Source organism: Phyllobates terribilis, unplaced genomic scaffold (genome assembly GCF_046119375.1).
Source record: "Phyllobates terribilis strain yellow unplaced genomic scaffold, ASM4611937v1 Scaffold_12__6_contigs__length_324123572, whole genome shotgun sequence".
NCBI classification, from domain to species: Eukaryota; Metazoa; Chordata; class Amphibia; order Anura; family Dendrobatidae; genus Phyllobates; species Phyllobates terribilis.
In genome coordinates this window covers 144556346-144580571 of record NW_027362772.1, presented here as the reverse complement: position 1 = coordinate 144580571, position 24226 = coordinate 144556346, and the positions used below count along the sequence as shown (strand labels likewise).

Sequence of the window (24226 nt, the reverse complement as noted above, 5' to 3'; positions counted from 1 at the left end):
TCTCCATGACTGTGCCCAGTGCACAAGGCCCATAAAGACATGAGTGAGGGAGTTTGGTGTAGAAAAACATGACCGACTGCTCATAGGCCGGACATCGACCCCATCAAATATCTTTGGGATGAACTAAAATGAAGATTGTGAGCCCGACCTCTCCTCCAACATCAGTTTCTGACCTCACAAACTCTCTTCTGGATGAAGGGGCAAAAATTCCCAAAGAAACTTCAAAATCTTGTAGAAAGTCTTGACAGAAAGCAACAAGGGGAACCTATGACTAAGGGTATTTGTTGCTCCAGAAACGCGTCAGGTTTTTAGAGTTTTGATGGATCCACCTGTTTTAATGAAAATGTAAATAAAAAAAAACAGTTTTTATCAGATGGATGTGCCGACAATTTCCATTTCTTTTTCTCCTGCATTTTTGGCTGATGGATTCGGCACCCTACGACAGATATGCCAGTGCACTTTTCGGAGCCCCGTATTGTTCTTTTCTTAAGACGGCACCAACTCCATATCAACGCCTATGGATTTAGAATGGGATGTCATAAAAACTCCTGTTGGTGTAACGTATAGTTGTCCCCATACTTTTGGTACGCAGTCTGGTAAGAAGAGAAACCATGAAATCTATAGGTACATTTACACATGTTTCTATTAGAAAGCATCTGAAGGTGCAAAGGACGATTCCTAAGAGGAACTGTTATGTCTGTGCTTCAAAACGTCCTATAGACGAGGATTCTCTTTGAATGAAGATTCTAAATGCCACAAGTACGTCTGGTTCTGTGGCACCTTCCCATAGATTCTCAAAACCTGCTGGGATCTGTCTTTAATTCTTGGGCTTGTTAGTTACTAAGCCTTGGGGTAGAAAATGCATGTCGTCTGCCAGTTCATTGTTCTTGCTACTCACACTGATTCTGTAAGTCAAGTATTGCTCATAAGGAGTCTCAGACAAGTGCTTATGGCAGGGAACTATTTAAAGGCTATATTAAAGGAATTGGCTTTGTGGTTACCCTTTGCTATGCCCTTAGGGTCAGCCTCTTTTTGGTACTGTAAACTCTTTTATTGCTAACAGAATCCCCTTGTAATTTTGTTTTTAGGTGTAGAAAAAAAATCAGTAGAAAATTTTACAAGAACACTGGTGAAAATAGATCTAATGGTCACCAGTTGTTTCAGACAGGGCTGCCGCCAGGAATTACAGGCTGGTAAAATTTTCAGGCCCCCTTGAGACTCCGCCTAGGCTCCACCCAAGCTCCGCCTCCACCATTAGAACCTTCCACAGTCCCACCGCCCATTCTTGGAAAAACTTTTCTTCTGCGCCACATCCTCACCAATCACACCTTAACAGTTCCCATTAAACACTATATCACATACATCGCCAGCAGCTTTTGTTTTGGCCAAAATATTTTTTAAGCCGCCACCACGACAAGGAAACTCTTCTGGCCGGGGCCTACTCTACTCTAACATTTGTTATAATACTCAATACTCTTTTTAGGTATATTTTTATTTATTTTTCTTTAAGGGAATGTGTCACATACATTTTTTAAAATGACCAATAATATCACATACAAGGGACAAATACCGTCACACCATGACCTGACCACATATTACCACCACATAGTGACCGAATAATACCACATACAAAGGACAAATACCGCCACACTATGACCTGACCACATATTACCACCACATAGTGACTGAATAATACCACATACAAGGGACAAATACCACCACACCATGACCAGACCACATATTACCACTACATAGTAACCAAATACTGCAACACTGATCATTAATAAAAAAACACAATTCTAATATTAACCATAAGTGCCATTATGCACAGGATCTCTGTACATAGTATACAGTGTATAGTGTCAGTGTACAGGTAATACAGGGATCACCGGTGACAATATACTCAGGAGCTCTGTATATAGTGTTAGTGTACAGGTAATACAGGGATCATTGGTGACATTATACACAGGAGCTCTGTATATAGTGTCAGTGTACAGGTAACACATTGACTCACCGGTGACATCTCCAGTTGAAGTCCTTCATCTTCACTTTTCTTATTAATCTGGCACAGACCGCTATCACTTCTTCCAGCCAGGACTTGTCTCTGCTGAAAATAACACAGTTGTCTACAGCACCGCTTCCAGAGCACATTCCCCAATTTTTCCCCAACTTCTACACTACACCAGATGAAGAAAAGAAAGTGACATAGTTCTGCCCTGCACAGTTAGGCTGTGTGCCCACAATGCGCTTTTTAAGTGTTTCCGCAGCGGCAAAAACGCTGCAGAAACGCTTAAAAAATGCATGGTAGAAGACCTGCCATGTTCCCCAATGATAATCCGCATGTGCTGTGCACATGCTGCGGAAATTTCTGTTGCAGATTATCATTGCGGAAAAAAACGCAGCACTACCAATTATTTTGCGGAAGCGCTGTGTTTTCGCCGCCATTGACTTGCATTGGAACGCATGGATTCCGCATCACTGCATATGTAGATGCGCATTCAACGCGTTTCAATGTGCGGATGGTACCCGGGTGTGGAGGAGAGGAGACTCTCCTCTGGACCCGGGTACCATAGAAACTGTGAAAAAAAGAATAAAATAAAAAATAAATGTTATATTTACCTCCTGATGGTCCCCGGTCTCCTTGTCTTCACTTTCCGGCAGCTCGCGATGGATTGGAGGACCTGCGCTGACGTCATAATCATGTGACGGGTCACGCAATGCTGACGTCGACAGGTCCTTCAGTGTACCGCTGCCGGCAGCCAGGACGGAGGGAAGCAAGACTCCGGGGGCCATCAGAAGGTAAGTATAGATTTATTTTTTTATTTTTAAACATTCTTTACGGTCACACTATATAAATCCATGCCTTTTGCATGGATTTATATAGTGTGACCAAGTGGTCAAGCACTTTCCAAGTGATGTTAAAATTGCTTGGAAAGCACTTGACAACCCGCATGCGAAATCGCATGTGAAGAACGCTTCACTTCCGCTTGTCCCTGGCAGGAAAAACGCATGTACAATCCGCATATACAATCGGCATGTACAATCCGCATATACAATCTGCATGTACAATCCGCATGCGTTTTTTCTGCCAGGGAGATACAGAAACGCTCAGGAAAAATCCGGAGCATTTCTGCATCGTGGGCACATAGCTAACAGGACCCCCTCACTGAAAATAGTATCCTCAAAAATAAAATACATCACAGCAATAATAATATCCATAATTAGCCCCTGCAGTAATAATGTCCCACATCCTACTCCCATGTCTCCATGCTGCCGCCATTTGTCTCCATTCTGCCCCCATGTCTCCATTCCGGCCCCATTTGTCTCCATTCTGCGCCCATGTCTCAATCCTGCCCTCATTTGTCTCCATCCTGCCCTCATTTGTCTCCATTCTGCCCCATGTCTCCATCCTGCCTCCATTAGTCTCCATCTTGCTCCCATTTGTCTCCATTCTGCCCCCATGTCTTCATCCTGCCCTCATTTGTCTCCATTCTGCCCCCATGTCTCCACCCTGCCGCCATGTCTCCATCCTGCCTCCAATGTCTCAAGCCTTCCCCCATGTCTCCATTCTGCCCCCAATGTCTCCATTCTGCCCCATGTCTCTCCATCTTGCCCCCATGTCTCTCCATTCTACCCCATGTCTCTCCATTCTGCCCTCATGTCTCTCCATTCTGGCCCCAATGTCTCCATCCTGTCCCCTTGTCTCTCCATCCTGCCTGTTGTCTCTCCATCCTGCCCCCATCTCTCCATTCTGCCCCAATGTCTCCATTCTGCCCTCATGTCTCCATCCTGCCCCCATGTCTCCATCCTGCCCCATGTCTGCATTCTGCCCTCAATGTCTCCATTCTGCCCCATGTCTCTCCATCCTGCCCCCATGTCTCTACATTCTGCCCCCATTTCTCTCTATTCTGTCCCCATGTCTCTATCCTGCCCCCATGTCTCTCCATGCTGCCCTCATAGTACGGCTTTATAAAAAAAGTTAAAAAGAAAAGTTTCTCCATACCTTTACGTGGTCCAGTGGCGCCCAGCTCTCCCATCATCCAAGGCACGGGAGCTTCCCGCACGCCAATAGATTTCAACTGAACGTGTGTCCAAGGACGCACGTTCAGTAACTGAACAGGCAGAATCCTACTGCTTGGGCCCGGTGAGCTGAAGAGGGAAGTCTCGGTCCGGACCCCTCTGATCACCAGGCCCCATATGCCAGTAAGGGCAGTAATACCCTGATGGCAGCCCTGGTTTCAGATGACCTTTCAGAATAAGCTGCATATGGCTATTTTATGACTTGTGTTCGGCATTCTCACCAGTTTATCTTCTTTAGACACCAAAAATATTTTTTTCCTATGCTAGTGGGCAGAATATCTTCTATAATGTCTCCACTAACTGAACACACAGAAAAGAAGAGATCATGCTCCCCTAAAGCCCCCGTCTCACATAGCGATGTCGCTAGCGATATCGCTGCTGAGTCACGGTTTTGGTGACTCACCAGCGACCTCACCAGCGATGTCGCTATGTGTGACACTTTGCAATGATCAGGCCCCTGCTGTGAGGTCGCTGATCGCTGCAAAGTGTCCTGGACCATTTTTTGGTTGTTGGCCTCCCGCTGGCCAGCACACATCGCTGTGTGTGACCAGCGGGACCAACGATCTGGCTGGTAACTATGGTAAACAGCGGGTTACTAGGGGCACGCGCGCACTTAGTAACCCGCTGTTTACCATGGATACCACTCTGCTACGGTGCACGGAGGCTCCCGCGCACCGTAGCAGAGTGGTATCCATGGTAAACAGCGGGTTACTAGGGGCACACGCGCACTTAGTAACCCGATGTTTACCATAGTTACCAGCCTGCTCCTGCTTGCAGCAGGCTGGTAACGGGAGCAGGACATTGTGGAACGATTCTTTCCACGATATCGCTGCTCCCCTGATCGCTGGTGAGCCTGCCTGTTTGACAGCTCACCAGCGATGTATTAGCGATGCAGCAACGATCCCTGACAGGTCGTATCGTTGTCGGGATCGCTGCTGCATCGCTTAGTGTGACGGGGCCTTAAGAGCTTCCCAGTGTAGTTATTATTATTCAGCTTGAGCCATGGCGGCTTGCTGCATGAACGCTCTGTAGGAAGATGGATCTTGTATAAGGGCCCCGTCACACTAAGCGATGCAGCAGCGATCCCTACAATGATACGACCTGTCAGGGATCGTTGCTGCATCGCTAATACATCGCTGGTGAGCTGTCAAACAGGCAGGCTCACCAGCGATCAGGGGAGCAGCGATATCGTGGAAAGAATCGTTCCACGATGTCCTGCTCCCGTTACCAGCCTGCTGCAAGCAGGAGCAGGCTGGTAACTATGGTAAACATCGGGTTACTAAGTGCGCGTGTGCCCCTAGTAACCCGCTGTTTACCATGGATACCACTCTGCTACGGTGCGCGGGAGCCTCCGTGCACCGTAGCAGAGTGGTATCCATGGTAAACAGCGGGTTACTAAGTGCGCGCGTGCCCCTAGTAACCCGATGTTTACCATAGTTACCAGCCAGATCGTTGGTCCCGCTGGTCACACACAGCGATGTGTGCTGGCCAGCGGGAGGCCAACGACCAAAAAATGGTCCAGGACACTTTGCAACGATCAGCGACCTCACAGCAGGGGCCTGATCGTTGCAAAGTGTCACACACAGCGACATCACTGGTGAGGTCGCTGGTGAGTCACCAAAACCGTGACTCAGCAGCGATATCGCTAGCGATATCGCTATGTGAGACGGGGGCTTTACTCTCTGTAGCACTTCCTCAAAAGCAGGAATAGCATGTAGGACAGTACGTCGCAGTACTAACCAGTGTAGCTGTAAATCCAGCAGTAGGATCTGAGGAGATGTTGACCGTGTATGTCCAATGTCGAACTTCTGATATCATTGTTCTCCTGGAGATAAGTCACCAGTCAACACAATTGTTATGACCTCTTTGCGAAATTCTAAGGAGACTGCCCCACTAAATGCCTCTCATCAGTCATTTGAAAATGATGAGTGCCTTTTCACAGATTAATATTAATAAGGCTATGTTCACACAGAGCTTTTTTCTGAATTTTTTTAGGGCAGATTCTTTCCCAAATCCTTCTCAAAAAACTGCTTCAAAAACTCTTGGAAGGCTCTTCAAGTTCATTCCTATGGGAAATCTACTTTGCTATTTAGGGCTCATACCCATCTACGTTAATAAAATCGGTCTGATGTTGTTCCTGAAAAGTCATACAAGTGTCATGCAACTGTCATGTGAGTGTCATGCAAGTATAATGCGATTTTTCTCACCGAGCATCCGTATGACATGCTTATGCAATCCGTATGCAATGCGATTTTAACATTAACTTTTACATAGAGTAATTCTCCATGTCATTTAAAGATATTTTTCAAAGTAAATATTCTTCAATACATATATAGGTAGATAGAAATATGTGAGTGAAATATATAATCATTGCTTTGCGTGTGTAGCTTATTGTACATGTATTTTAGTAATAAATAAATTAATGAAAAAATGGCATGAGTTCCCCCGATATTTTAAGAACCAGCTGAGGAAAAGCTGACAGCTGGTAGCCTGGGAGGTGGGTAATACACATGCAGCTTCCCAGGCTACTAATATCAGCTCATAGCTGTATACTTAGCCTTTTTCTGGTTATTAAAATGGGGAACCCCCCCAAAAAATTATGTTGGGTCCCCCCTATTTTAACAACCAGCAAAGGCTATGCAGACAGCTGCGGGCTTATATTAATAGGCTAGGAAGGGGCCATGGATCATGGCCCCCTCCCAGACTAAGAACATCAGCTCTCAGCCGCCCCAGAAATGGCACATCCATGAAATGCGGCGATTCTGGCACTTAGCCTCCGCTCTTCCCATTTGTCCTAGTGTGGTAGCAAGTGGGGTAATAGTATTGGGGTTGATATTGGCAGCTGACGTCAAGCCCAGGGGTTAGTAATGGAGAGGCGTCTATAAGACCCCCCCATTACTAACCACATAGTCATATTGTGAAAAATACACAGCAAGAATAAAGTCCTTTAATAGAAATAAAGGCAGACTCCTTTATTTGAAATAAACCCATTTATTATGGAAAAATGAAAAATAATAAAAAAACATATTCTTCACCTGTCCCACGACTTAATCTATATCTGCTTCATCTGGATACATAGCTGAACGGTGGCATGATGTGACCGTTCAGCTATGCATCCAAGAGACACTGAGCCGTACGTGTGAGCGCAGCATCAGAGCCTCACAGTGACGTCAATAAGGTGAACGGAGTTCATCGCCATTTTTTTCTTCTACCTTATCTATTCTATTCTGCTGCTTCTGGCTATGAATTTACTGTGCACGGCTGATGAAATGTTGGGTTTTCTATGAGATGGATGCGTAAAAATCGGACGGCACTCACATGGTCCTTGTGCCGCGTGATTTTTTTCTCACACCCATTGACTTGCATTGGCGAGTCTTATCTGATATACGTGGCGAAAGGCAGCATGCTGCGATTTTTTTCTCAGTCCTATCCGAGCTGAGAAAAAAAGCGCAGATGAGCAGGGAATCATAGGAATAACATTAGTCAAAGTGCAATTAGATTTTTTATCGGATTGCACTCGTCCGTTTTTCACGCAGATGAGCCCTTATATGAAGAGTTTTTGGAACTTTTTTTCTCCTGAAGAGGTTTTAAAATATGTCTGGTGACAAAGAGGAATGAACATGTCACTCCTTTGAATCATCTCCTGATGGGATACTCTCCAATCTAGACACTGTCCTATCAAAGGGCTGCAAAGAATGCTTCAGAAAAAAGAACTCTTCTAAGAACTTGGTAGCCATGGCTGAGGTACTTGTGTTTTACGCCCCGCAACCCTACATGAAAATGGAGCTGGGTGTGTGGACGAGATACCCCTACAAGCCGCATGTTGCCGTCGTTTTTGGCCACCCAGGACCAGGTGTTGCAGAGTTCAATGAGAGAAGCCATAGTCCATAAGTAAACATATTTTCACTGAAAAATAACTTCTGAGGAACTATGTACAGCAGGTAGTAGGCATTCATCTTTGTGGACACATCAGTTATGACATGAGACGTATCAGTTATGACATGGTACATTATCACACACTTCTCTTTTTCTGGAGTCAATCTGACTTTCCGCTTCTCTTAGCTCTTCTGTCTCAACACAGCCCAGCACTCTACCCCGGGAGTCTCTGCGTCCCCAAATAATGGCACTACAGTCCAGCAAACAAGAGTCCTATACTTCCACCCCTATTTCCGCCTCTTATTCCCTTGGGGGAGTTTTCTATGCCAATATGGTCACTACTTAGCTTCTCGCTCTATTGACACCTCTGGACCATAACACAGGGAATTTCCTCTTCGTCTCCCTTGTCCTTCCTTCTCCGTCCCGTTACCCAACTGACAGACAACTCCATACCGTTTAGGTAGGCTTCCTGCCCCAGGCCCCGATACTTCTTACTTTCCTCTCGATTCTGGCCTGTGACTCCCTTCTCTATAGGATCTTACTATCCATTCGGTTGACGCTCTCTTTTGCCACAGGCCACCCACTGCACGCGGTTCTGCTCCTCAATCAAACCTGAGGTCTGCTACTGCTGCAGGCCCATCCATATCTGACGTTATTACAAGAATATCTCCATTGTATCCACGCTAAGGTCTTCTCCCTGGGCTAGTCCCACCTATTAGCTCCGTCTCTCCCCGTAGGCTACCTACTGCTGGGCAGAGCTCAACTCGATCACTAACAATATGGATCATTAAACATTCAAACATTATAACGCTTTACACAATATACATGTCTTCAAGGAGAATCATGGGCAACGTATCCACCTCCTTACATTGTCATCACTCACTGTCCCCATTGGGGCACACATCTAAATCCCCTATGAATATGTCTGTAGGAGTGTGGGAAGAAGCCCATGCCAACACAGGGAGAACTTGCAAATGTGTCCATTTTTAACGGAAGATATGAGCAGACAACATCCACTCAGATATTAGAGTCTTGGTAGTGAGCGATCAAACCTGAAAAAAAGGCTCTGTCCCATAAAGAAGTGAGCTGTTGGGAGTACATAGCCTTGAGGCACGTATCCTTAGATGTGAATGAATCATAGCATAAGTGCATGTAGTAAGGTCAGACAAGGCGTGTGCACAGATAAAGCTGTAAGAATTCTCATTTTACCATGATTTAATTATAGGGCACAAACCGATTCCTGACAATCTCTGACTTTATTGAGAAACCGGCGCTCAGGAAGTGGTGTCACTGCCAGATGGTTCTGAAGGGATGAATCACGTTCATTTGTATTATTAATCACTGGCCCTGTCATCATTCTTAGAGGGGTTTGATAATTTTCTGAACAGGAGCCCACTGCTCCCCTGCTTCCCCGCTACCTGATTGCATTCCTGCTTGATTGACAGTTCAGACCAGCTGCATTGTTGCATCGCTGGTCCAAACTATGTGCGCTTTTGCTTCTGTAGCATGGAAAAATCACAGCAGCACTGAAACTGGCCAGATCAGGAGCTATCCAGAGCGCTTCAGAGCAGTGCTTACAAGATCTATAGGAAAGAGCTTGTAAGAAAACAGGAGGTCACCTTCTTCCACAGTTCCATGGACCGGTTATCATGCTCATGTGCCCATCTGTCTCATATGTCCTTGGTCTCCTCTGTTGTAGATGGTATCACTATCTGGCTGGAATGCTTATTTTTAAGCACAACTTTATACTATAGTGTAGATACTGTTGTATACAACTAGTTGCATTATGTCCTCTCTGATTTAATTATAAATACATTCACTAAGGCAATGAGTCATCAGACAATGACCTATTGTTTAAATCAGGTTTTGTGTTACATGTATTTTTTAAATATTTTTGCCAATGTTTTCTTTCCATATCATAGTGTTTATTATTAAAAAAAATAGTAATATTGCCATTTTCACACTGGCCACTAGGCCACTAGAGATTCATATTTCCTGTGATTTCTGGAAGGGTTTTCAGCAGACTCATTATCACCAGAGGCAGGATTACAATGACAGGTAACACCTCTCTCAATACATAACTGAAAGCACAGGATCATTCACAGAAGATAATGCCAGAGAACCTCCTGCTCCCTTTCCCTTTACAGTATTTCCCAAACTCCAGTCCTCAGGGCCCCAACAGATCTTGGTGCCAGGATTTCCTTGGTTTTGCACAGGTGATGGAATTATTATCATCAGAATCTGCCACAGGTTCTTACTCCAGTGCAATACTAAGAAAATCTTAAAACCATGATCAGTTGGGGTCCTGAGGACTGGAGTTTGGGAAACGCTGCTTTACAGAGACTTTTGGACACGCTCATTAGATGCTTTGTAAAGTCTGAGTCAGTCTATTGCTGCTAAAGTAAATGTGAATATCCTGAAACACCAGAAAGTAAAAGTCTAGATAACCAAAGTGATCAGTGTGAAAATTGCAAGATTTTTAATCATTATTTGATGTCTATTTGGTAAGATAACTCCTTATCTGAAATGTTATATACACAGCAGGTGAAATAAGAATTGAACATGTCAACAATTTTCTAAGTAAATATATTTCTATAGGTGCTATTGACATGAAATTCTCACCAGATGTCGGTAACAACCCATCCAATCCACACAGGCAAAGAAATAAAACCATAGATGTCCATAAATTAAGTTACGTGTAATAATGAGAAATGTCATAGGGAAAAAGTATTGTAAAAACACTTACTGAAATGTAATTAATACTTCGTACAAAAGCCTTTGTTAGCGATGACAGATTCAAGATGCCTCCTGTATGGAGAAACTAGTCACATGCATTGCTCAGGTGTGATTTTGGCCCATTCTTCTACACAAACACTCTTTTAATCATGGATGTTTCGTGGACTCCTTCTATGAACTCTGAGCTTTAGTTGTTTCCATGTATTTTCCATTGCATTCAGGTAATTGGCTGGGCCATTCTAGCAGCTTTATTTTTTGTCTCTGAAACCAATTGAGAGTTTTCTTGGCTGTGTGCTTGGGATCACTGTCTTGCTGAAATGTCCACCCTCGTTTCACCTTCATCTCCCAGGTAGATGGCAGCAGATTTTTATCAAGAATGTCTCAGTACATTTGTCCATTCGTCCTTCCTGCAATCATATGAAGTTTGCCAGTGCCGTATGTGGAAAAACAGCCACACACCATGATATTCCTACCTTAAATCTTCACTGTTGGTATGGTGTTTTTGGAGTGATGTGCAATGCCTTTTGGGCTCCAAACATGGTGTGTATTATGGCATCCAAATGTTGGTCTCATCTGACCAGACTATATTCTCCCAGTATTTCCCAGGCTTGGCTAAATGTTGTTGAGCAAACTTTAAAACACACTTGAACATGCTTTTTGTTCAGCAATGGAGTCTTGAGTGATAAGGTCCAGCCATGGAGGTTAAGGCCATGGAGGGTGAGTGCATTACTTATTGTTTTCTTTGACTCAATTGTACCTGCTGATTCCAGGTCTTTCTGTAGCTCTCCACAAGTGGTCCTTGGCTCTTGGACAACTCTTCTGATAATTCTTTTCACTCCTCTGCCTGAAATCTTGCGGGAAGCATGTGGTTGTGCCCAGTTTATTGTGAAATATTGTTCTTTCCACTTTCAGATTATGGGCCCAACAGTGCTTACTGGAAGCTTCAGTAGTTTAGAAATTCTTCTGTCATCAATGCCATCAGTATGTTTTGCAACAATAAGGTTACGATGGTCTTGAGACAGCTCACTGCTTTTACCCATCCTAAGATGTTTCTTGTGTGGCACCTTGGTAATGAGACAGATTTTTACCGGCCATCAGTTGAACCAGCTGATTTCATTTTTCACTAAGTGGCAGGATTGCTTTCTAACTACTGATAGATTTCAGGTAGTGTCATGACTTTCCATGGCTTTTTGCACCTCTCTTTCTTCATGTGTTCAATACTTTTTCCCTGTGTCATTTTTCATTATTACACATAACTTAATTTCTGGACATCTATGGTTTCATTTCTTTGTCTGTGTGGACTGGATGGGTTGTTACCGACATCTGGTGAGAATTTCATGTCAAGAGCACCTGAGGAAATATATTTACTTAGAAAATTGCTGATGTGTTCAATATTTATTTCACTCGCTCTATATGTATATACATTTATATAATGGATTTTTGTCTAAGATTACACTTTACCTATGCACATGGATTCTAGGTTTTTCCTATCATTGTGGAATAAGATGTCCCTTGTTCAGCAGTTTAGTCCAGCACGGTGTTGGGGAAATTGTTGGAATGATCGGTCACTAGTCAGTCGACTATTATGTATGGGCAGCTTTAAGTAATGCCAATGAAGAGAGGGAGTGGGAAAAAAGAAATAGCATGAGTTATCAAAAAACAAAGCAGCTATATTTAAAGAATAGCATACAGAAAAAACACAGCATCAAATACGGTGCTAAAATGCTTGTAAAAAAAAGTGCACTTAAGAACACAAGTCACCTAATTTATCTAATGGGTGCAGAAATGCTGCAGAAAATCTGCAACATCAAAAACACCCACTATGAGCTTTTTGGTGAGTTTTTGATGTTGCAGATTTTTTGGACCCATTAAGTAACATAAGTTACTTGCTTTTTTTCAAAAATATGCAAATACAAAAATTCATTGTGGGGACTTACATACATCAAAGAGAACCTTGACAAACATTACATAGATGCAGATGACGGTTAATAGTGTTGAAATCATGTGTATTAGCGGCTACAGGGAGGAAATGAACTTATGTCCTCCCTGTAGCCGCTGGCTTGCAGTCATCAGGGCAGTGCAGGGAGCTGTAAACAATCACTGGTTAATGAACTGTGAGCGCAGCTGTTATCACTCCCTGGCGCATTGATTGACAGCTCTGCGGAGTATGTGTTCAGCTTGAGTGCAGAGCAGGCTGTTAATCAATTATCGGGGACTGATTATAGTGCACTCAGTGTATAGTAAGCACTGACTGTAACCAGTCTATGTACCACCCCAATGACTGGAATCGAGCAGCTGCAGGTAGAATAATACTTTTCTCCCTGTAGCTGCTCTTAAGTAAGAAATCTTTAAACAGCATTTACCTGCAGATTAAGCCTATGTCAACATTCCTTTTAATAACCCAATAACATGCAAAGTGATTTGTGCACTTGTCCCTAGAACATAACATTTTATTTTTCTCCTCCTTGTTGCAGGTGTCACTGTTGCCGCAAAAGGTTATTTTGATGCCCTGGTGAAATTGGGAGAACTTGCCAGCATCAGCCAAGGATCTAAAGAGCTGGGTGAGTCGCATGTCTTCACACTCTACCACTGTATATCCCCCACTCTTGCTTTTGGCTCCTTTACGTTCTGCAAATATACTGTGTAAGACCCTTCAAGTTCAGGGATTCATGACCAAGCTGATTAAACAGGAAGCTTTGCCTTCCTGCCGAGTGCCAGACATTCCTGTTAACTGTCTCCTCTCACATATAACTGCTTGGATGTAGAATATAGTGTGGCTCCTGCAGGGGGGAAGTAAAATGAAGCGTCCATCAGTGTCTGCTCTGTTCCTTCCTTGACGACTCTGCCAGCTTTTCTTAATTTAAAGCACATTCCCCATTTGGCTGCCCGGGCAACCTGCTGCATGCTAGAATGGATTGTGAGAGGTGCACAGAGCGTCGGTGCCTGGGTTTCCTGTGGTCTCCCTCTTCATGCCAGGGTTACTTATTTCCATTAACACCTTTTGTTGCCCAAGTGACCTTCATATTGATACAAAACACTTCGCTTTAAATCACAGTCTCTGTGAGGCTTTCTATCATGAGGGAACCAGGCGGCATCCAGATCTGGCCATTATACTGCTGCTGAGGCCAATTAAACTGATGGCGTTATATAAAAAATGAACCCATTGTGGGTGGGTCTGAATTAGATTGTGAGCCCCATTGCTAACAGGGATTAAAAGCACTGATAAATGCATATTTTTTAACATTCTGGGAATGTGATAAAACAATAAAAGAACCAATTCACACCCCTTTAAAAAGGACCTTTAACCAGGTCAAGAGTGGCCAGTTTTTGCTATTATTTTATTCCTACTGATCCACTGAGTATTCTATTTTTTGTCTTTTTTTTAATCGACCATATGGTTGCAGAGATATGGGCCTTTTTATTTAGTGCTAACTTTAGTGGTCTTGACAAGGAGGCGTGGCTCACAGGGTAATTATGCAGAACAGCCTAAAGACACGCCCCAGAGGATCCTATGAGCCACGCCCCCTTGTAAAGACCATACAAATTAGCAGCAAGTAAAAAAGCTCCATATCTCTGGAACCGTATGGTGGATTTAAAAAATAATAAAAGTGGATGACTTAGGGGAGGAGCTTGAATAAAATAAGAGCTAAACTGGCCAATTTTCATATGGTGACAAGTCCTCTTTAAACTCTACTATGGTCCCTGTTAAAAGCCGTTTGCTATTATCACATCCTGTCTAAACTTGTGACCAGTCCAGTTGCATGCAAAGATGTCATGTGATCAGCTGCTTGGAAGGGGAAACCGGCAGGGAGCCGCAGCTGACTTCCAAGGATATACTACCTACTACTGTTTCCAAGCAGCATATCCCTAGCATCCAGTCTGATTATATAGGCTGCTGGGGTCTATAAGCAGAGATATAAACAGAAGTTGTCCATTTTTTGGGATTTTTTATTTTATTTAAATGCATTTATTTGAGGCTTAAAATTTTTTTTGAAATTGGGTTGCATTTAAAATGGTGCATCATTTGGCTTTAAAAGGCTCTTGGTTTCCCGACACATTCAACTTTTTGATGTGGTCATAATTCAGTGAAGAAGAGCTATGAAAAAGACAGATAAAAGAGTTACAAGCTCTTTTTCAGACCACAACACTGAGCTCACTGATGTATTCTCTGTTCACTCATTTTGCAGCAAGCAATAGACCGTGCAACAGAGGCTATAGACTGTGCAAAATGTTTAATAAAGCCCCAATGCAAAAACAATTTTTGCCCCAAATACATATGATTAAAAAAAAAATTGCCATAAAGGTGGACAACCCCTAATGTAAACATTTTTGAACTATGTCCTTGATTCTGTGGTCTGGCAATATCTAATTTTGGGACAAAGAGGTGTCTACAATTTTGAATCCACCTATATTTTTTTCTAGGGGAAGAAAATATTTATTTTTAGGGATGGATTGATCCTGGCACCTGTGAAGGGGCTCCCTGTACAACATACTGTACCCTCCATGATGGATATGGTACCAGAACTGCTTTTGGTGACCTCCATAGTTCTTCTAGATAAGACATCATATACTCTGTTGTGAAAACACATTTCTGACTGGTCTTTATGCAATTTGATTCCTGTGAAACCAAAAAGTTTTGTTTTTCTCCAATTCTCCGAACAACCCCAAATTTAAACTCAAAAGTGCTGAGCTGGTATGATCACAGGAGGGGCAGGAAGACCAAATTATTCAGAGTTTTACAAAAACACATCATCCATGATGAACAATACACACGTGGGTTGAGAGACAGTAAAAAAACTCAGTAAAAACTTTTTTCCTTTTAATTTGACACCACAAGTTAGCAGGAATTCCCCATCTGTAGAGTACTGGACTGTAACTGGTACTGTACATCCTGCGTCAAGCTCATGAGTCACGTCATACTTTCTATTCCTTCTCAATTATTCTTACAGTTTTCTTATCATCATCCCAACAGCAACATTGTATAACCAAATCTCATGTTCCTATGGAGGAATACCCCAGTTATCTGCAGTGTACCCTCCCGGCCAACACCACAATGTAATGTTGTAATGCCATAATGGATCCAGACATCGGCACCCCTGCCTGAGTATTTCAGCTATGTGGGAGTAAGTGATTAGTAGTGTCTTAGTCTTCTTACATAGAAGGGAACTAAAAGATAATCTGAGTCACGCTGAACTGTAAGAATGTCATAATTAGGTTAGAACAGTTGGGAACAATATTCATCTTTATTTCTGCTCAGGAGGTAACAAAGTGCAGCTGATGCCGACAAAGCTGCAATCTTGTTCTGTCCTGTAGTTAGTTTCTAATTTAGAAGTAAAGAGATCATATAGACCATTAATCTTTTTATTTATATATTCCGCAGCGCTTTACAATTCAGACAATTTACAGACATTATGGGCACTGTCCCCATTGGGGCTCACAATCTACATTCACTATTAGTATGTTTTTGTAGTGTGGTAGGAAACCGGAGAACCCGGAGGAAACCCACGCAGACACCAGGAGAACATACAAACTCCTTGCAGATGTTGTACTTGGTGGGACTTGAATCCAGGACCCCAGTGCTGAGCCACCGTGCTGCGCCCCTTCTACAGTCTATAAATTACAGAACATTGTACATAGTACACAGCATTCTACAGACTATAACATACAGAACATTCTACAGTCTATAATATACAGAACATTCTACAGTCTATAATATACAGAACATTCTACAGTCTATAATATACAGAACATTCTACAGTCTATAATATACAGAACATTCTACAGTCTATAATATACAGAACATTCTGCAGTCTATAATATACAGAACATTCTACAGTCTATAACATACAGAACATTCTACAGTCTATAATGTACAGAACATTCTACAGTCTATAACATACAGAACATTCTACAGTCTATAATATACAGAACATTCTACAGTCTATAACATACAGAACATTCTACAGTCTATAATATACAGAACATTCTACAGTCTATAACGTACAGAGCATTCTACAGTCTATAATATACAGAACATTCTACAGTCTATAATATACAGAACATTCTACAGTCTATAATATACAGAACATTCTGCAGTCTATAATATACAGAACATTCTACAGTCTATAATATACAGAACATTCTACAGTCTATAACATACAGAACATTCTACAGTCTATAATATACAGAACATTCTACAGTCTATAACATACAGAACATTCTGCAGTCTATAATATACAGAACATTCTACAGTCTATAACGTACAGAACATTCTACAATCTATAACATACAGAACATTCTACAGTCTATAACATACAGAACATTCTACAGTCTATAATATACAGAACATTCTACAGTCTATAACATACAGAACATTCTACAGTCTATAATATACAGAACATTCTACAGTCTATAATATACAGAACATTCTACAGTCTATAACATACAGAACATTCTACAGTCTATAATGTACAGAACATTCTACAGTCTATAATATACAGAACATTCTACAGTCTATAACATACAGAACATTCTACAGTCTATAATGTACAGAACATTCTACAGTCTATAATATACAGAACATTCTACAGTCTATAATATACAGAACATTCTACAGTCTGTAACATACAGAATATTCTACAGTCTATAATATACAGAACATTCTACAGTCTATAACATACAGAATATTCTACAGTCTATAATATACAGAACATTCTACAGTCTATAATGTACAGAACATTCTACAGTCTATAATGTACAGAACATTCTACAGTCTATAACGTACAGAACATTCTACAGTCTATAATATACAGAACATTCTACAGTCTATAACATACAGAACATTCTACAGTCTATAACATACAGAACATTCTACAGTCTATAACGTACAGAACATTCTACAGTCTATAATATACAGAACATTCTACAGTCTATAACATACAGAATATTCTACAGTCTATAATATGCAGAACATTCTACAGTCTATAATATACAGAACATTCTACAGTCTATAACGTACAGAATATTCTACAGTCTATAATATACAGAAAATTCTACAGTCTATAATATACAGAACATTCTACAGTCTATAACGTACAGAACATTCTACAGTCTATAATATACAGAAAATTCTACAGTCTATAATGTACAGAACATTCTACAGTCTATAACGTACAAAACATTCTACAGTCTATAATATACAGAACATTCTGCAGTCTATAATATACAGAACATTCTACAGTCTATAACGTACAGAATATTCTACAGTCTATAACATACAGAACATTCTACAGTCTATAACATACAGAACATTCTATAGTCTATAATATACAGAACATTCTACAGTCTATAATATGCAGAATATTCTACAGTCTATAACATACAGAACATTCTACAGTCTATAATATACAGAACATTCTACAGTCTATAACATACAGAACATTCTACAGACTATAACATACAGAACATTCTACAGTCTATAATATACAGAACATTCTACAGTCTATAACGTACAGAACATTCTACAGTCTATAATATACAGAAAATTCTACAGTCTATAATGTACAGAACATTCTACAGTCTATAACGTACAAAACATTCTACAGTCTATAACATACAGAACATTCTACAGTCTATAATATACAGAACATTCTACAGTCTATAAAGTACAGAACATTCTACAGTCTATAACATACAGAACATTCTGCAGTCTATAATATACAGAACATTCTACAGTCTATAAAGTACAGAACATTCTACAGTCTATAACATACAGAACATTCTACAGACTATAATATACAGAACATTCTACCGTCTATAATATACAGAACATTCTACAGTCTATAATGTACAGAACATTCTACAGTCTATAACGTACAGAACATTCTACAGTCTATAATATACAGAAAATTCTACAGTCTACAATGTACAGAACATTCTACAGTCTATAACGTACAGAGCATTCTACAGTGTATAATATACAGAACATTCTACAGTCTATAACATACAGAACATTCTACCGTCTATAATATACAGAACATTCTACAGTCTATAACATACAGAACATTCTACAGTCTATAATATACAGAACATTCTACAGTCTATAAAGTTCAGAACATTCTACAGTCTATAAAGTTCAGAACATTCTACAGTCTATAATATACAGAACATTCTACAGTCTATCATGTACAGACCATTCTACAGTCTATAACATACAGAACATTCTACAGTCTATAACGTACAGAACATTCTACAGTCTATAACATACAGAACATTCTACAGTCTATAACATACAGAACATTCTACAGTCTATTACGTACAGAACATTCTACAGTCTATAACATACAGAACATTGTACATAGTACACAGCATTCTACAGACTATAACATACAGAACATTCTACAGTCTATAATGTACAGAACATTCTACAGTCTATAATATACAGAACATTGTACATAGTACACAGCATTCTACAGACTATAATATACAGAAAATTCTACAGTCTATAAAGTACATAACATTCTACAGTCTATAATGTACAGAACATTCTGCAGTCTATAACATACAGAACATTCTACAGTCTATAACGTACAGAACATTCTACAGTCTATAATATACAGAACATTCTACAGTCAATAACGTACAGAACATTCTACAGTCTATAACATACAGAGCATTCTACAGTCTATAATATACAGAATATTCTACAGTCTATAACATACAGAACATTCTACAGTCTATAATATACAGAACATTCTACAGTCTATAACGTACAGAACATTCTACAGTCTATAACGTACAGAATATTCTACAGTCTATAACGTACAGAACATTCTACAGTCTATAATATACAGAACATTCTACAGTCTATAACATACAGAATATTCTACAGTCTATAATATACAGAATATTCTACAGTCTATAACATATAGAACATTCTACAGTCTATAATATACAGAACATTCTACAGTCTATAACGTACAGAACATTCTACAGTCTATAACGTACAGAATATTCTACAGTCTATAACGTACAGAACATTCTACAGTCTATAATATACAGAACATTCTACAGTCTATAACATACAGAACATTCTACAGTCTATAATATACAGAACATTCTACAGTCTATAACATACAGAACATTCTACAGTCTATAATATACAGAACATTCTACAGTCTATAATGTACAGAACATTCTACAGTCTATAACATACAGAACATTCTACAGACTATAACATACAGAACATTCTACAGTCTATAATATACAGAACATTCTACAGTCTATAACGTACAGAACATTCTACAGTCTATAACATACAGAACATTCTACAGACTATAACATACAGAACATTCTACAGTCTATAATATACAGAACATTCTACAGTCTATAACATACAGAATATTCTACAGTCTATAATATACAGAACATTCCACAGTCTATAATATACAGAACATTCTACAGTCTATAACATACAGAACATTCTGCAGTCTATAACGTACAGAACATTCTACAGTCTATAATATACAGAACATTCTACAGTCAATAACGTACAGAACATTCTACAGTCTATAATGTACTGAACATTCTACAGTCTATAACATACAGAGCATTCTACAGTCTATAATATACAGAATATTCTACAGTCTATAACATACAGAACATTCTACAGTCTATAATATACAGAACATTCTACAGTCTATAACGTACAGAACATTCTACAGTCTATAACGTACAGAATATTCTACAGTCTATAACGTACAGAACATTCTACAGTCTATAATATACAGAACATTCTACAGTCTATAACATACAGAATATTCTACAGTCTATAATATACAGAACATTCTACAGTCTATAATATACAGAACATTCTACAGTCTATAATGTACAGAACATTCTACAGTCTATAACATACAGAACATTCTACAGACTATAACATACAGAACATTCTACAGTCTATAATATACAGAACATTCTACAGTCTATAACGTACAGAACATTCTACAGTCTATAACATACAGAACATTCTACAGACTATAACATACAGAACATTCTACAGTCTATAATATACAGAACATTCTACAGTCTATAACATACAGAATATTCTACAGTCTATAATATACAGAACATTCTACAGTCTATAATATACAGAACATTCTACAGTCTATAAGGTACAGAATATTCTACAGTCTATAACATACAGAACATTCTACAGTCTATAACATACAAAACATTCTACAGTCTATAATATACAGAACATTCTACAGTCTATAATATGCAGAATATTCTACAGTCTATAACATACAGAACATTCTACAGTCTATAATATACAGAACATTCTACAGTCTATAATATGCAGAATATTCTAGAGTCTATAACATACAGAACATTCTACAGTCTATAATATACAGAACATTCTACAGACTATAACATACAGAACATTCTACAGTCTATAATATACAGAACATTCTACAGTCTATAACGTGGAACATTCTACAGTCTATATTGTACAGAACATTCTACAGTCTATAACATACAGAACATTCTACAGACTATAACATACAGAACATTCTACAGTCTATAACATACAGAAAATTCTACAGTCTATAATATACAGAAAATTCTACAGTCTATAATATACAGAACATTCTACAGTCTATAAAGTACAGAACATTCTACAGTCTATAACATACAGAACATTCTACAGACTATAACATACAGAACATTCTACAGTCTATAATATACAGAAAATTCTACAGTCTATAATATACAGAACATTCTACAGTCTATAATGTACAGAACATTCTACAGTCTATAAAGTACAGAACATTCTACAGTCTATAACATACAGAACATTCTACAGTCTATAATATACAGAAAATTCTACAGTCTATAATATACAGAACATTCTACAGTCTATAACATACAGAACATTCTACAGTCTATAACGTACAGAACATTCTACAGTCTATAACATACAGAACATTCTACAGTCTATAACGTACAGAACATTCTACAGTCTATAACATACAGAACATTCTACAGTCTATAACATACAGAACATTCTACAGTCTATTACGTACAGAACATTCTACAGTCTATAACATACAGAACATTGTACATAGTACACAGCATTCTACAGACTATAACATACAGAACATTCTACAGTCTATAATGTACAGAACATTCTACAGTCTATAATATACAGAACATTGTACATAGTACACAGCATTCTACAGACTATAATATACAGAAAATTCTACAGTCTATAAAGTACATAACATTCTACAGTCTATAATGTACAGAACATTCTGCAGTCTATAACATACAGAACATTCTACAGTCTATAACGTACAGAACATTCTACAGTCTATAATATACAGAACATTCTACAGTCAATAACGTACAGAACATTCTACAGTCTATAACATACAGAGCATTCTACAGTCTATAATATACAGAATATTCTACAGTCTATAACATACAGAACATTCTACAGTCTATAATATACAGAACATTCTACAGTCTATAACGTACAGAACATTCTACAGTCTATAACGTACAGAATATTCTACAGTCTATAACGTACAGAACATTCTACAGTCTATAATATACAGAACATTCTACAGTCTATAACATACAGAATATTCTACAGTCTATAATATACAGAATATTCTACAGTCTATAACATATAGAACATTCTACAGTCTATAATATACAGAACATTCTACAGTCTATAACGTACAGAACATTCTACAGTCTATAACGTACAGAATATTCTACAGTCTATAACGTACAGAACATTCTACAGTCTATAATATACAGAACATTCTACAGTCTATAACATACAGAACATTCTACAGTCTATAATATACAGAACATTCTACAGTCTATAACATACAGAACATTCTACAGTCTATAATATACAGAACATTCTACAGTCTATAATGTACAGAACATTCTACAGTCTATAACATACAGAACATTCTACAGACTATAACATACAGAACATTCTACAGTCTATAATATACAGAACATTCTACAGTCTATAACGTACAGAACATTCTACAGTCTATAACATACAGAACATTCTACAGACTATAACATACAGAACATTCTACAGTCTATAATATACAGAACATTCTACAGTCTATAACATACAGAATATTCTACAGTCTATAATATACAGAACATTCCACAGTCTATAATATACAGAACATTCTACAGTCTATAACATACAGAACATTCTGCAGTCTATAACGTACAGAACATTCTACAGTCTATAATATACAGAACATTCTACAGTCAATAACGTACAGAACATTCTACAGTCTATAATGTACTGAACATTCTACAGTCTATAACATACAGAGCATTCTACAGTCTATAATATACAGAATATTCTACAGTCTATAACATACAGAACATTCTACAGTCTATAATATACAGAACATTCTACAGTCTATAACGTACAGAACATTCTACAGTCTATAACGTACAGAATATTCTACAGTCTATAACGTACAGAACATTCTACAGTCTATAATATACAGAACATTCTACAGTCTATAACATACAGAATATTCTACAGTCTATAATATACAGAACATTCTACAGTCTATAATATACAGAACATTCTACAGACTATAACATACAGAACATTCTACAGTCTATAACGTACAGAATATTCTACAGTCTATAACGTACAGAACATTCTACAGTCTATAACGTACAGAACATTCTACAGTCTATAACGTACAGAATATTCTACAGTCTATAACGTACAGAACATTCTACAGTCTATAATGTACAGAACATTCTACAGTCTATAACATACAGAACATTCTACAGACTATAACATACAGAACATTCTACAGTCTATAATATACAGAACATTCTACAGTCTATAACGTACAGAACATTCTACAGTCTATAATATACAGAACATTCTACAGACTATAACATACAGAACATTCTACAGTCTATAATGTACAGAACATTCTACAGTCTATAACATACAGAACATTCTACAGACTATAACATACAGAACATTCTACAGTCTATAATATACAGAACATTCTACAGTCTATAACATACAGAATATTCTACAGTCTATAATATACAGAACATTCTACAGTCTATAATATACAGAACATTCTACAGTCTATAAGGTACAGAATATTCTACAGTCTATAACATACAGAACATTCTACAGTCTATAACATACAAAACATTCTACAGTCTATAATATACAGAACATTCTACAGTCTATAATATGCAGAATATTCTACAGTCTATAACATACAGAACATTCTACAGTCTATAATATACAGAACATTCTACAGTCTATAATATGCAGAATATTCTAGAGTCTATAACATACAGAACATTCTACAGTCTATAATATACAGAACATTCTACAGACTATAACATACAGAACATTCTACAGTCTATAATATACAGAACATTCTACAGTCTATAACGTGGAACATTCTACAGTCTATATTGTACAGAACATTCTACAGTCTATAAC

At 38.9% G+C, this 24226-nt stretch overlaps 1 protein-coding gene across 2 annotated transcripts in view; it reads left to right on the top strand.

The window, feature by feature from the left end:
* The window catches only part of LOC141172290 (BAR/IMD domain-containing adapter protein 2-like), a 200227-nt gene that overhangs the window by 79287 nt on the left and 96714 nt on the right, over window positions 1-24226 (top strand). For both annotated transcript variants that reach the window (XM_073656318.1, XM_073656317.1), the window contains one exon: window positions 13167-13253. In XM_073656318.1, coding sequence (XP_073512419.1) covers window positions 13167-13253 — 87 coding nt within the window. The remainder of the gene's footprint in view (window positions 1-13166; window positions 13254-24226) is intronic.